At 43.4% G+C, this 13,525-nt stretch overlaps 1 protein-coding gene across 3 annotated transcripts in view; it reads right to left on the reverse strand.

The window, feature by feature from the left end:
- The window catches only part of SCG3 (secretogranin III), a 39,100-nt gene that overhangs the window by 9,437 nt on the left and 16,138 nt on the right, over positions 1-13,525 (reverse strand). For 2 of the 3 annotated variants that reach the window (XM_073303868.2, XM_073303869.1), the window contains exons 9-10: positions 2,294-2,377; positions 1,435-1,563 (exon numbers count right to left, since the gene is read on the reverse strand). In XM_073303868.2, the coding sequence (XP_073159969.1) occupies positions 1,435-1,563; positions 2,294-2,377 (213 nt within the window). The remainder of the gene's footprint in view (positions 1-1,434; positions 1,564-2,293; positions 2,378-13,525) is intronic. The other variant, XM_073303870.1, reaches the window with a different exon arrangement.

Raw genomic sequence — 13,525 nt, forward strand, 5'->3', positions numbered from 1 at the left:
CATCTTTTGAGGTAGGATCATATTTACTAAATAATACACTAGCTGCATACACACTGCAATCACAACTACACTAACGAGTTATCTTCACTCAGCCATTGGGAGTGCTAAAGAATCATGTTAAGGGACTATAATATTCATAAAATGGTAATTAACCAATTTAATAAATTAATTCATACTTTTTTGCAGATAATGGACTAAATTAATGATATTTTGACCTTACAGATGTCAGCAAGCAAGCCTGTATAAGGAGACTGTTAATCATTCCAGTATGAATTTCTTTCATTCATTCCTAAAAACCTTAAGTTGCAAAGGGTTAAAAATCTTAGAAAAGGAAAAAAAAATACTATTTTAAACTCATATTGTCTTATTTTCATAATTTAAAAATAAGCATTTTGGGTTCTTTTCTGAGCATCTTTGGGATTCAAAACAGATCCTGCTCTCTCATTAGACTCAACAATATAATTCCGATTGACTCCACTGTACACGGCTGCACTATCCAGGCTCTTTAAAATATGTTTTAAACAAAATAATTTGCACTGAGAAACTTCTCAGGGCAGAGAGACTGTCTTCCTCTGCTTTACATGGAGCCAACCATGTCTAGTGCTTAAACAAGTACTAAATGATAATATACATGTGACTATACTGCATTCTCATTTAGGGGATCTCTTCTTCCCTCGATGTGTATGTGTATCTCATTTACATTACACAAAATTATGCTCTTGCATAAAGAGGCTGCTGATATTCCACTTCCATCACTAGGGTAGTTTAAGGATACTAATAATCATTCCAGGCTGTTTAGACTGGGGATTGGTGGCAGGGAATACAGACTGCTGGATTTAAGCCAAAGTGCTAAATTTGAATTGTCATTACTCAGTACCAGCTTATCTGAAAGGCCTGAGCAATTCCAATCAGTTTAGGGGTCAAAGAATATATAAAGAAAAAACTTCACAGTGCAGAGGAGAGCTAGGGAATTCACTAGTTTGGGTTGAAATTCATGAAGGTCTGCCGCCCAGCAGTGTTGGGTGCATTTGGGAAGAGCAGTCACATATGCATGAACGGAATTGTATTAATATTAGGGCTGGCTGAAAACTTTCCATCAATGGGAAATTGTTTTTTGATTAAATGAAAATGTTTATGAAAAATGTCTGTGTTCAATGGAAAATGTTGATTGTTCATCAAAACACCATGCACACGACAAGCATGTCAGCTCAGAGAGTGAGAGTTCAGACCCAAGAGTTGAATAGGAATTGGTCCAATGCTCGCAAAGAGTGCTAAACACAGGACCAATGGGCTTGTCTCATTAAAAAATTATTCCAGTGGTGGTATTATGCTGTATCCACACACCTGTGCCACTCTGCTGTGTATGTAATCCACTGCTAGCCTGACCAGGAAAAAAATCCAATCTTTCGGTGCACAGGCTAATAGTAAGAGTACCTTTTGGTTCTTCATTGTTTCCTGCTGTATTTTGTTCTTCCACTTTTGTGGAATCCTTCAATGTTTCATATTGTTTTTCCATTTTAGCTGCTTCTTCCTTTGTACTGTCTGCCTCTTCATTGCTCTTATCTAAAGAAGTTGCAATCAGAACATTCCCTTACTTTTGTACCATACGTACCATAAGTGTTTTGAAATCACATCATTCATTGCTAAGCATTAGCATGTTCTTTTGGGAAGTTCAAAGACTTTGACTGTTGATTCAGAAAGAAACTCATAGAAGCCTGAAAATGGTGCATCTCTAAAGGTCATCTCCTGCCTTGGTCACTGAAAATGCCTACATTTTCTCTTGCAAACACTAGTCCAAGTCAGTCAATTAAGATATAATCATATATATTCCCTAAGGGCTGGTTTCAAAGTTCATGGAAGATTATGGGAGTTTCTCCACTGACTTCAATGGGCTTTAGATCAGGCCATACAATCCACAGAATGGGGCCAGTCTTTATTTTTTTCTTGTATTGCAGTGCGTACAAAGAAATCAAACCCATCGAAATCTAGGGCCAGGTCCTCCAAAGCATTACACAAGGGTTGTCCTTGCATATGGGTAATGGTCACTGAAGTAAGGATAGTCCCCAGTGGAATAAGGATGCTTGTGAATAAAGATTTGGAGGTTTTGGCATTATGTGACAACTCCTTCCTTCCAGCATAGACACGATAGTTACAGCCCTGCATTTTGCAGGCTCAGACCCTTAAATTACCAGTCTGACACCTTGTGCAATTAATTTACTTATAACTAAATAGGTTGAACAACAATGTGCTATTAAACAATGATTGCAAGGAGATAGAGGAACAGAGTAAATACCTGCTAGTAGCTTGTTTTTGGTGCTGGTCAGGGGGCTTTCAAGTTTACTCTTTGTCTGCAGAGCTATCATTGCATCCAAGTTTTCTGGAAAATGAAAAACATCTAGTTACTCTCATACTGAAAATGACAGTGCCCAGATTACCCACCTGTGCAAGAACATGGTTAAATTGCCTGTAGAAAACAAAAGGGTTAAACAAAGAATTAATAATTCTTGTCACTGAAGACATAATGTAAAGGCAATTGATTACCAAGTAACAGAATAGCTATTTGGCTACAGAGAACTTTGAATATTTTTAAGTTAGAAAATATGCTGCAGCATGATAATATGGGCAATAAATAATATCAATATGCATAAAAGACAGCAAGAGAATGTAGATCTATTCAAATTAGAGTATTTAAATCATCCAGACTCTTCTTCCATTTTGATTCAGTGAATGAGCTGACAAAAAATACAGACCACATTGTGCCTACCAACTGCTTTTGGTGTAAGGAATGGATCTGTGCAATTACAGACATTATCTCAATCAAAGCTGCAAACAGCATGTTTTTTTTTTCCTGGAAGGAGCATATTCCCCTGAACAGTTTCTCTGACAAGTGCTTTTATAGTCTAGTTGGGAAATTAGTCCAGTAAAAAGGTTTTGTGTGATATTTAAACTGGAATCAACTTTTAGAAAGTTCACTAGATTAAAACAGCATTTGTATAAGTGCCGCAGAAAACAAACATTTATTAAAAACTTTTAGCAGACTATGGAGACTTTATGTGGCCCTAGGAGCCTGTAGAACAATACTTTCTAGTACTTTATAAATCTTTAGGGCTAACTCTTGTATCCTACAAAAGTCAAAGAAGAATTTGGCTCTTAGAAGGAAAAACATTAACACCTCAGATACAATCAGTGCATACTAGTACAAGGAAAACGAAACCCTTTAGATATTGTATTTAATTACACACATAATTAGCAATCCAGAATTAAACCACTCAAAAATTTCACAGAGCAGCTGCTGGTTTAGAAGTTAAATTAGCTGTTACCACTCAAGAAAGAGATCTTGGAGTCATTGTGGATAGTTCTCTGAAAACATCCACTCAATGTGCAGCAACAGTCAAAAAAGCAAACGGAATGCTGGGAATAATTAAGAAAGGGATAGATAATAGGACAGAAAATATCATGTTGCCTCTATATAAATCCCTGGTACACCCACATCTTGAATACTGTGTGCAGATGTGGTTGCCTCATCTGCAAAAATATATATTGGAATTGGAAAGGGTTCAAAAAAGGGAAACAAAAATGATTAGGGGATGGAACGGCTTCCGTATGAGGAGAGATTAATAAAACTGGGTCTTTTCAGCTTGGAAAAGAGATGGCTAAGGGGAGATACGATTGAGGTCTATAAAATCATGACTGGTGTAGAGAAAGTAGATAAGGAAGTGTTTACCACTTCTCATAACACAAGAACTAGGGGTCACCAAATGAAATTAATAGGCAGCAGGTTTAAAACAAATAAAAGGAAGTATTTCTTCACACAACGCAGAGTCAACCTGTGGAACTCCTTGCCAGAGGATGTTGTGAAGACCAAGACCATAACAGGGTTCAAAAAAGAATTAGATCAATTCATGGATGATAGGTCCATCAATGGCTATTAGCCAGGATGGGCAGGAATGGTGTCCCTAGCCTCTGTTTGCCAGAAGCTGGGAATGAGCTACAAGGGATGGATCACTTGATGATTATCTGTTCTGTACATTCCCTCTGGGGCACCTGGCATGGTCCACTGTCAGAAGAGAGGATACTGGGCTAGATGGACCTTTGGTCTGGGCCAGTAGGGCCATTCTTATGTTCTTAAGTATAGAATTGTGGATTGATGTTCAACTGTACTTTTAAAAGGTTGCTGAAAGAACAAGTAAATTCTAGACTAACGCCACAATATAAATGAAAAAGCATAACTAATTACATGATAATCTACAAGACCCAATGGGATTTGTACTCCTCAGTCACTGCTTCTGCTTCTGCAATTCCCACCCACATGCCTAACATTTCTTTGTATTTTTCTATATTATCAGTGCAGTCCAATTTCAACTCAATTTATTGCTGGTAAACAATACACGTTATCGTCTTGTTGAGTACTCTGTGCACAAGACAATAATGTCTGTTGTTCACCAGCAATGCAAGTATATATATATATATAAAATTAGCATTGTTTACCACTAGTAAATTGGGGTTTGTCACTGAAATCAACATAGAACAAAACATGAAGATAGAAAAAAGTTTAATCTTCAAAAGCTGATGTATAAAACTCTAGTCCTCACAAGTAGATGTGGACAATTACTTATAGAAGCCCTTTCAATAGGGAGTGCTTTTTACAAGCAAAACTTTGAAGCTGCCTAGTTAGCTGCATGGCACGTTAACATTAATATAAACATTTAGCGAACTACTGTATTTTCAGTTTCATATATTGGGAGTTAGCTGTGCAAGCCATTAATGGGGATTGCAATGACACATTCTCACACACAACAGTGATACGATTACCCAAGAGGCCAGATTCTTATTAAAGAGGATTGGTTGCTTCCTTTTTTTCCAAATTAATTTCCCCTCCCCCGCCAGCAGTTTTCATTTTTTCAAAGCACTGGTGTTTCCATCAGATGTGGATGGACCACGGTTGAATGATGTTTGCTTTGAGTTACATTAATGGTGTGAGTCATCTCAGAAATGACATGTGCAGGGCCAGTAGCTAAGCAACTGAACGTCCTATTTGGTGGTCTAACAAGATCTGATGACTTTTCTAGTCTGGTTACCCTAGCAACTTATTTGTTATAGAGAGAGAATTCATAAAGGTGTTGACCTTTTGTCAGCCTGGCTACCTCTTTGTAATGGTACTAATCAAGACAACAAAACAAGAGATAAGGAGCTAATGGATGTGACTCAGGTTAGTAAAACAGCTATCCCAAGGGCAATAGGCTTTGAGAATGTTATTAACTATCATGACGGCACTGTTGCCTAATGGTTAGATCCAGACATCAAGCAGATCTGGTTTCTACTCCCAGCTCTACCACTAGCTTACTCTTTGATCTTGGGTGAGTCACTGGGGCCATTTTGCAAAGTGGCCTCTTATTTTGGGTATGCAATTTGAGACATCAAGAGACAAATGTACAGAGGTCCAGAGTACTGTATTTCCCTCTGACTTCAGCTAGAAATATGAGAACTCAGCTCTTCTGAAAATCAGGCCCAAAGTTTCTCTAATTGGGCACCCAAAAAACGAAGGCACCTAAAATCAGAGGCCCCCTTAAAAATGATTAGCCTTACACCTCTCTGCCTCAGTTTCCCATTTGTAAAATGGGATAGTAATACTAATATATTGTCATAAACCCCTTTGAAATTGTTGTGTAAGAGCCAATTATTGTTGTGAGAGTCAATTATTATTACTTAAATGACTATGGGCTTGTTAGTGGGCAGTGAGTAATCTGCCCATGCTAAAGTTTAGCTGAATGAATAATGAAATCCAACGCTGATACTTCTGTCCCTGTGTACAGATCTTTTCATGAGGGTTTCCGGGGTTTTGTAACATTTCCTGGAAAGACATAATTTCTTTGCATAATCAACCTGTGCCTAGGAGGCATTTTCACATTCTAAACTTGTTCACTTGTCAACTTAATTTGAAAGTTGACTGATGACAAAAATTTATGGCATTAAACAACACTTCTGCAAAAGACTTGTTCTGTTGTGTTGTTCCCATGCAGCATAGAAATGCTGGGTTTTTAAACAGAATGTGATAATCATAGCTCCTGATAGCAATCTTAACTACAGGTAAAGAAATCAGTTTAACATGCTGTAGCAGGCTTCAGCATAAGAGTTTGTGCAGATAGTTGCCAGTACGTTGATGTATGTTTCAGTCACCAAGAAAAGCAGAGCTCAACCAGGCTTTCCTGCTTCTTGCAATGGGTGATCTGAGAGATCTTGCAAGCTCTCTTTCCATCTCTCACAAGATGCAAGTCTGCTCAGTAATTGTTTATGTATTGACTTGAGTATATATGATTCACTGCTCCTTCCTGCATGGAATGTCAGGCTGGCTCAATAATTTGGGCCAAATTCTGCTCTCTGTTACATTGATGTAAACACAAGTAATTCTGTTGACTTCCATGGCTTGTCACCAGTGAAACTGAATGCAGTGTTTGGCCCTTAATCAGCTTCACATATCTCACCCCATCAAAAAGGAGTTATATGAACTACTAGTAGCTAGAGATGGGCCTCCAGCACCGAACTAGAGGTGGGTTGCAGTCATGGAATGGAGGCAGCACGGGTTTTGCTGATGGATGATTCACTCTTGCCCATAGACAGGAGAAAGATGTCCACAGTGACACATCTATGGACATCTGGATCTGTCTGTGGCATTTATCATCACTGATCGTGGCATACTATTGTCCTTCCTCAGAGGGAAGCACTGAAATGGCCCACATCCTTCCTCTAGGGATACTGCAGAGAGATGTGATAGTGATAGGTAACTGCCCCTTTGCCTCCAGAGAACGCACCTCTGGAGTGTCGAGTCTCTCCTCCATCCTATTTAACATCCACACCAGGTTAAAAGAGCAATCCTAAGGCACCATGGTCTCAAATGGCAGCAACATTCAGACAACACCCAGCCCTACATCTTCATTACTTCTGACACAAGGAGCACCATTTCCAACTGTCCCATTGGCCAGCCATAACCAGCACCTGGATGTAAGCAAGCTGGCTGAAGCTGAACCCACACAAGACAGAGGTGATGGTGGGAAGAGGGAGATACTTTGAACATCTAGCAACTATTGTCACATCATTTTCTACCAAGGGAGTCTGCCTCCATATCATCAGCTCAGACCACAGCTTTTAGGTCCTTCTAGACTCCCCATTGCTATGCGGTTTGTTTGTTCCCCAGGTCCCGAAAGGGGTAAGCATCCAGAGGGACTCGGCCAGAGAGCTGAGACTCCATCCCCTTCAGAGTGCTACAGCCACTTAAGTGACCAGATCTGGAGTTAGTGTAAAACCCATCAACACCCTCAGGGGGCACCGGTGCAGGACCAGAATGCTGACAGTCTGCACTGGCTAGGAGGCTGAGGCCTCTACTGTTTGTTGTGAAGCTCTAGCTGTGCTGCTCCATGCTTTTGTGACATCCAGGACATACATAGGCATAAACACACAAACATCCACAGAACTCGCCCCAGCTACCTAAGAGAACCCTGCTCTTTCCATGATGATAACCTCCCCTGACCGCTACATTCTGCAAGAAACATGGAACTCTCACTCTCAAGGGTGAAGTGTGGGAGAGCAGGAGACAGGGCTTCCTAAAAAAAGTAATGACTATATGTCATGTATGTACACCACGTGGCCAGCAAAACTGCCCCCCGAGGCTGGGGTGCGGCTCCTTCTTACTGTTGATCATCTGTCAGAACACAAGGATCACTGGGAAATTCTGGCAGAGTAAATGTCCAATTCTTACTTAAGCCGTGTGAATTTGTCATGCATGTTTCTGGTACTTCTTCCCAACACACTTATCACCAGAATATTTTTACATGTGAACATGTCTCCTTTAGAATCTGCCTGCGTGGTGTCACAACCAAGTGTTTGCAGCTTCACCATTACCACTCATGAGAGTGTCGTGTCAGGTCACATATCCCGGGTGGGGGCATCATGGAATGAATCAGCCAAGAGGGGCAGGCTGGTCTGAAAGGAGACAGATGCAGCCTCACACACTGCTCTCTTGGTAATCAGCAATGAGAAGGAGAGGACACTCTGAGGGGGACATCACAATTAAGAGTTAGTTAGTTTGTTTGTTTGAGGCGGAAGCAGTGTCAGGATTTCCTTTGTTATTCCTGTTTAATCCCCTACCACAAAGGCTTGGCATCAGGCTAACTCCTTTCTGCGGCTCGGGATAGCTAGATGCGGCGCCCTCCAGAGCAGTGGTTCTCAACCTATTTACCATTGTGGGCTGCATATGCAGCTCTCTCTGTGTTGTGTGGGCCACCTCCACACAATATATATACTACCTGTATGGTCCTGAAGATGTCACAGGGGGCCGTAGCCATAAGTGCCGACTCCGTGGGTGCTCCGGGGCTGGAGCACCCACGGGGAAAAATTAGTGGGTACTCTGCACCCAACGGCAGCCAAGCTCCCCACCCCACCCCACCTCACCTCCACTCCACCTCCTCCACCTCCCTCACAGCAAGCTCCAGGAGGGAGCAGGGAGGAGTGGGAACATGGCATGCTCAGGGGAGGAGGCAGAGAAGAGCCAGGGCCGGGGAGTGGATTTGGGGAAGGAGTCGAATAGGGGCAGGGAGGGGGCGGAGTTGGGGCAGGGACTTTGAGGAAGAGGGTGGAATGGGGGCAGGAGGGGGCAGGGCAGGGGTGGAGTCCGGTGGGGATGGGGGTAAAGGGGGGGTCGAGCACCCACCAGTGCCATTACAAACCAGTGCCTATGGCCACAGCTGTGTGCTGATTGGGCCGCAGGTTGAGAACCACATTGGTTAGTCTCTAAGGTGCCACTAGTACTCCTTTTCTTCTTGCGAACACAGACTAACAGAGCTGCTACTCTGAAACCTGCTCCAGAGGATTTCAACAACATCACTCTGAGGTTAGCCAGATGGGAAATCTCTCAAGAGCCATATGATGCAATTCCTCCTCCTATCCAAACCTCTCCCTCTGTGGGGCTGCTCATGCTGCCTGGGCAGCCCATTAAGTAACAGTTTGATAGCATGCATCTTGCGAAGGGCACTGGAGTGGGACAGGGGTCATGTAAACCCAGCTGTAACTCAAGGAGAGAAACATAATTTGGGAAATTCAGATAAATGGCACCCTCCCCCGCCAACATCCTAGTCCTAATCCCACATGTACGGTTTCAATGCTCAGATGTGCTTACAGAGACACTGACTCCAGAAGGCAGTCCTTACGCTGAGCTGTTAAATAACTACAAAGGGGAAGGAAAATGATCTTTTCACCACAATCAAAAAAAAAAAAAGTGACAGGGTGCAAAGCACTGGGCTTTCAAGAATCAGAGAAACTAAACATCAACAGAGAAGATATTAGGAGATCCAGCAGGGAGAGTGGGAAGAAGTCAGCAAAGGGACATAGAAGAAGAGCCATGGTATTTGCAAGAACAGAGGAATGAAATGTAATATCCGCTTTTTAGTTGAAAGGGTGTTTCGTGGGGTTTGGAGAGTCAATGAGGGAGGAGTGGTTCAATGAGGGGGGGGGCTAGTAATACTGAAACAACTGAAACCTCCCTATAGTAATTCAGCTGATGAGCCTATGGATATGCTATGATCTCACATGTCACTCAGATTTCTCTCTTAGCCCAAGATGTCCATATCTATACACTGCAATATGGGGCAAATCCTTTCAGAATCTCGATGCCATGTCCTAGGCCGGCAGTCACATGCTTTTCAATCTGGGGCTGCCATTGGCTCTTTCTGGAGTCAGATCTGGCACTCTCACCAGACCGAAGAACTCCCACTTGAAGCCTCTGGGGATTTGGGTGGGAAAGAAATGTAGGGTCAGGTCATTATTGGAATTTTTGTTCTGGGACAACCCACACAAGTGCCACACCGTCTCTGGGGAAAGCAGGAAAACCATTTGACTTGTTTTGCTGGTGAATTCAATGCCGTCCCATAGATTGGCCAAGGGAGACTGACCCCCAATGTCCTTCTAGATAAGAGTGGATGGATCCAGACCATCCCTTTGGTGCCTCTTTATGGTGCGAAGGAGTGGATTTGGCCCTCACGACCCAGGAGGGCTGGCTGACCAACACATCCCTTTTTTGAGATGGAAGGCTTAGGGCCAAACTGAGAGGTGACCTACATGGTGGTGAAAGTTAAACATTGGTGAGTGTGTGCATATAAGTAGATGTAATTTATTCGTTGATGGGGCCAGAAGGTTGTAGCAAGAACAGCAACTGGCACTGTGTAATGAGGGGTTTGATAAGGCTTAATTATATTCATGGGGTGCCCTCCTTATGTCACACCTGCTTATACACTCCTGCCACAGCCCCCATCCTTCCTTCCACTCATCATGTAAGTTACACTCACCAACATGTGTGTATCCTACATTGACAGGGAGGCTTTCACCTGGCAATTCAGATGCAGTAACAGTGGTTGAAAGAGGAACAGACTGCTGGACACTTTTCTGCTCTCTGCATTACGCTATTGGCCCAGTCCTGATCCAACCTAAGTAGCTGGAAATTTTGCCATTGGTTTCAATGGGAACATGTTCAGGCTCAGTGTCTGGAGTGGCTGTATTGAGGAGTACTGCACAAGCTTGGCAGTGTACTCAGCTGTGTTCTTGTGTCTCCCAATTATAGTCCAGGTTATGTCTCCTGGGCACTGGTCTGTGTTGTGGTGGAGCTCTGAGGGGCACTGTGCAGGAGGGCCAAGGAAAGAACACCACTTTAGCATCCCAAATGGTAGCAGAGAGAGCATGAGAGCAGCACAGCAAGTCAGTGCCCCCAGGGGATCAGAGGTGCATTTCCCCAGGGTCTGAAGGGTTTGGGGTCTGCACTCCCTGTGTCCTCAAAACTTTCCACCAGAGAAAATCTTTGCAGCTGAACCACATGGAGATTCCTGGGTCTTCTTTCCCCTCCTGGTGGGATTTTCTTCAGAGGTACAATTTGGCTCCAATATAGTGTTACAGTAAAATTGTATTATAAGTAATATCTTTAGAGAAAGGACAAACTAGTTTTAAAAACTCCAGGTATGTCCACCCTCATACGGAGGGTGTGTGCCTACCTATGAACCACCCACCCACTGCTGGTATGTCATGTCATTTAGAATCCTTCTCTGAATAGCCCATGAGAAACAAATGACAAGGCGAAGAGGACATGCACAGAGACATCTGTTCATGTCCAGTTCCAACCAAAATAATCTCCTACTCAGTTGTGGAAGGGGCGAGAGAATCTGACAGTGATTCAGAGCTGAAGGAAGGAGGTGTGAAAGAGGTGGTTCTGGCTCAGATTTGAAGTAAGGAGGTGGTTCTGACTCAAATACTATAAATATTGAAGAGATGAAGCCATGTCTACTTTTCCTCAGAACTGGTCTGCTTGTGGTTCTGTGTCCAGCATGTTACAGCTCTCTATATGTGCTGCTGCATCACCTCTAACCACAACATGCTAATTGCTTTACTCAGAGCAGGTTAAGAGGGAATCCATCAGAGACAGCAAATCCACAGAACACTTAAACGTGTTTTCCTTCTCACTGCTCTGCTTTCATCTCTCCTCCTTGTCATGTTTCGCTTTTCCCCTTCATACTTCAGTAGCTACTTAGGATGCCGATGAGACGGCACTTGCTCAAAACCCAACCAGTCATCCTGGGTAATAACAGCCAAATCCTCCCATTTATATACCTACGGAATTACAGACGGGGCAATCTGCCTACACATGAATCCTCGTTTCCTCCTATTCTCCCCTTTGTGCCCCACGCTCTGCCCAGTCTCTCTCTCTGATTCTGCCTTTGTCCCCTTTCCCTCCTCTGTCTCCAAGCTTTTATCCATGCTACTTGGAGCAGCCTGATATTTCCCACCCACCAAGGCCCTGTCTAGATTGGGAAAACATAACATGAGTTACTTCTGCTCAGGGTACTGTTGCACAGAGCAACATGTTCCCTGACTCCTCCCCTCTCCACCTGGCTCCTTTAATCATGGTCAATCTATATTCCTGGTGCAAAGTTGCCACAAGTGGCTATATGGAGGGAGGAAACATACATCCCACAGTATTCTTGTCAGCAAGTTAAGAAGTATGGGCTGGATGAATGCACTATAAGGTGGGTAGAAAGTTGGCTAGATTGTTGGGCTCAACGGGTAGTGATCAATGGCTCCATGTCTAGTTGGCAGCCGGTGTCAAGTGGAGTGCCCCAGGGGTCGGTCCTGGGGCCGGTTTTGTTCAATATCTTCATAAATGATCTGGAGGATGGTGTGGATTGCACTCTCAGCAAATTTGCGGATGATACTAAACTGGGAGGAGTGGTAGATACGCTGGAGGGCAGGGATAGGATACAGAGGGACCTAGACAAATTGAAAGATTGGGCCAAAAGAAATCTGATGAGGTTCAATAAGGATAAGTGCAGGGTCCTGCACTTAGGACGGAAGAACCCAATGCACAGCTACAGACTAGGGACCGAATGGCTAGGCAGCAGTTCTGCGGAAAAGGACCTAGGGGTGACAGTGGACGAGAAGCTGGATATGAGTCAGCAGTGTGCCCTTGTTGCCAAGAAGGCCAATGGCATTTTGGGATGTATAAGTAGGGGCATAGCGAGCAGATCGAGGGACGTGATCGTCCCCCTCTATTCGACATTGGTGAGGCCTCATCTGGAGTGCTGTGTCCAGTTTTGGGCCCCACACTACAAGAAGGATGTGGATAAATTGGAAAGAGTCCAGAGAAGGGCAACAAAAATGATTAGGGGTCTGGAACACATGACTTATGAGGAGAGGCTGAGGGAACTGGGATTGTTTAGTCTGCAGAAGAGAAGAATGAGGGGGGATTTGATAGCTGCTTTCAACTACCTGAGAGGTGGATCCAGAGAGGATGGTTCTAGACTATTCTCAGTGGTGGAAGAGGACAGGACAAGAAGTAATGGTCTCAAGTTGCAGTGGGGGAGGCTTAGGTTGGATATTAGGAAAAACTTTTTCACTAGGAGGGTGGTGAAACACTGGAATGCGTTGCCTAGGGAGATGGTGGAATCTCCTTCCTTAGAAGTTTTTAAGGTCAGGCTTGACAAAGCCTGGCTGGGATGATTTAATTGGGGATTGGTCCTGCTCTTGAGCAGGGGGTTGGACTAGATGACCTCCTGAGGTCCCTTCCAACCCTGATATTCTATGATTCTATACCATGTAGATGCCTTTTCTTATCATCATGCAGACCGTGCCCCCAAATTCCACTTTATGTGGATTCTCTACAAATTTGCTCCCTTCCATGCTGTACAAAAGCAGGGCATGTAGACCTTAATATGGATACTGAAAATAAACTGACCCACCCAGGTCATCATTGAAGATACAATACAAGACGTCTAGCACCAAAGCATAAGTTTCTCTCACTGGAGCTAAAGGAGTAACTCCATTAGCTGATTGCAATAGTAGGCTATTATCTTCTGTACACTAGCCACTAGAGCAGTGGTTCTCAAACTTTTGTACTGGTGACCCATTTCACACAGCAAGCCTATGAGTGTGACCCCCCCATATAAATTAAAACTCATTTTTAATATTTAACACTATTATACATGTTGGAGGTGAA

This window comes from Lepidochelys kempii, chromosome 10, assembly GCF_965140285.1.
Source record: "Lepidochelys kempii isolate rLepKem1 chromosome 10, rLepKem1.hap1, whole genome shotgun sequence".
In the NCBI taxonomy this organism is placed as follows: Eukaryota; Metazoa; Chordata; order Testudines; family Cheloniidae; genus Lepidochelys; species Lepidochelys kempii.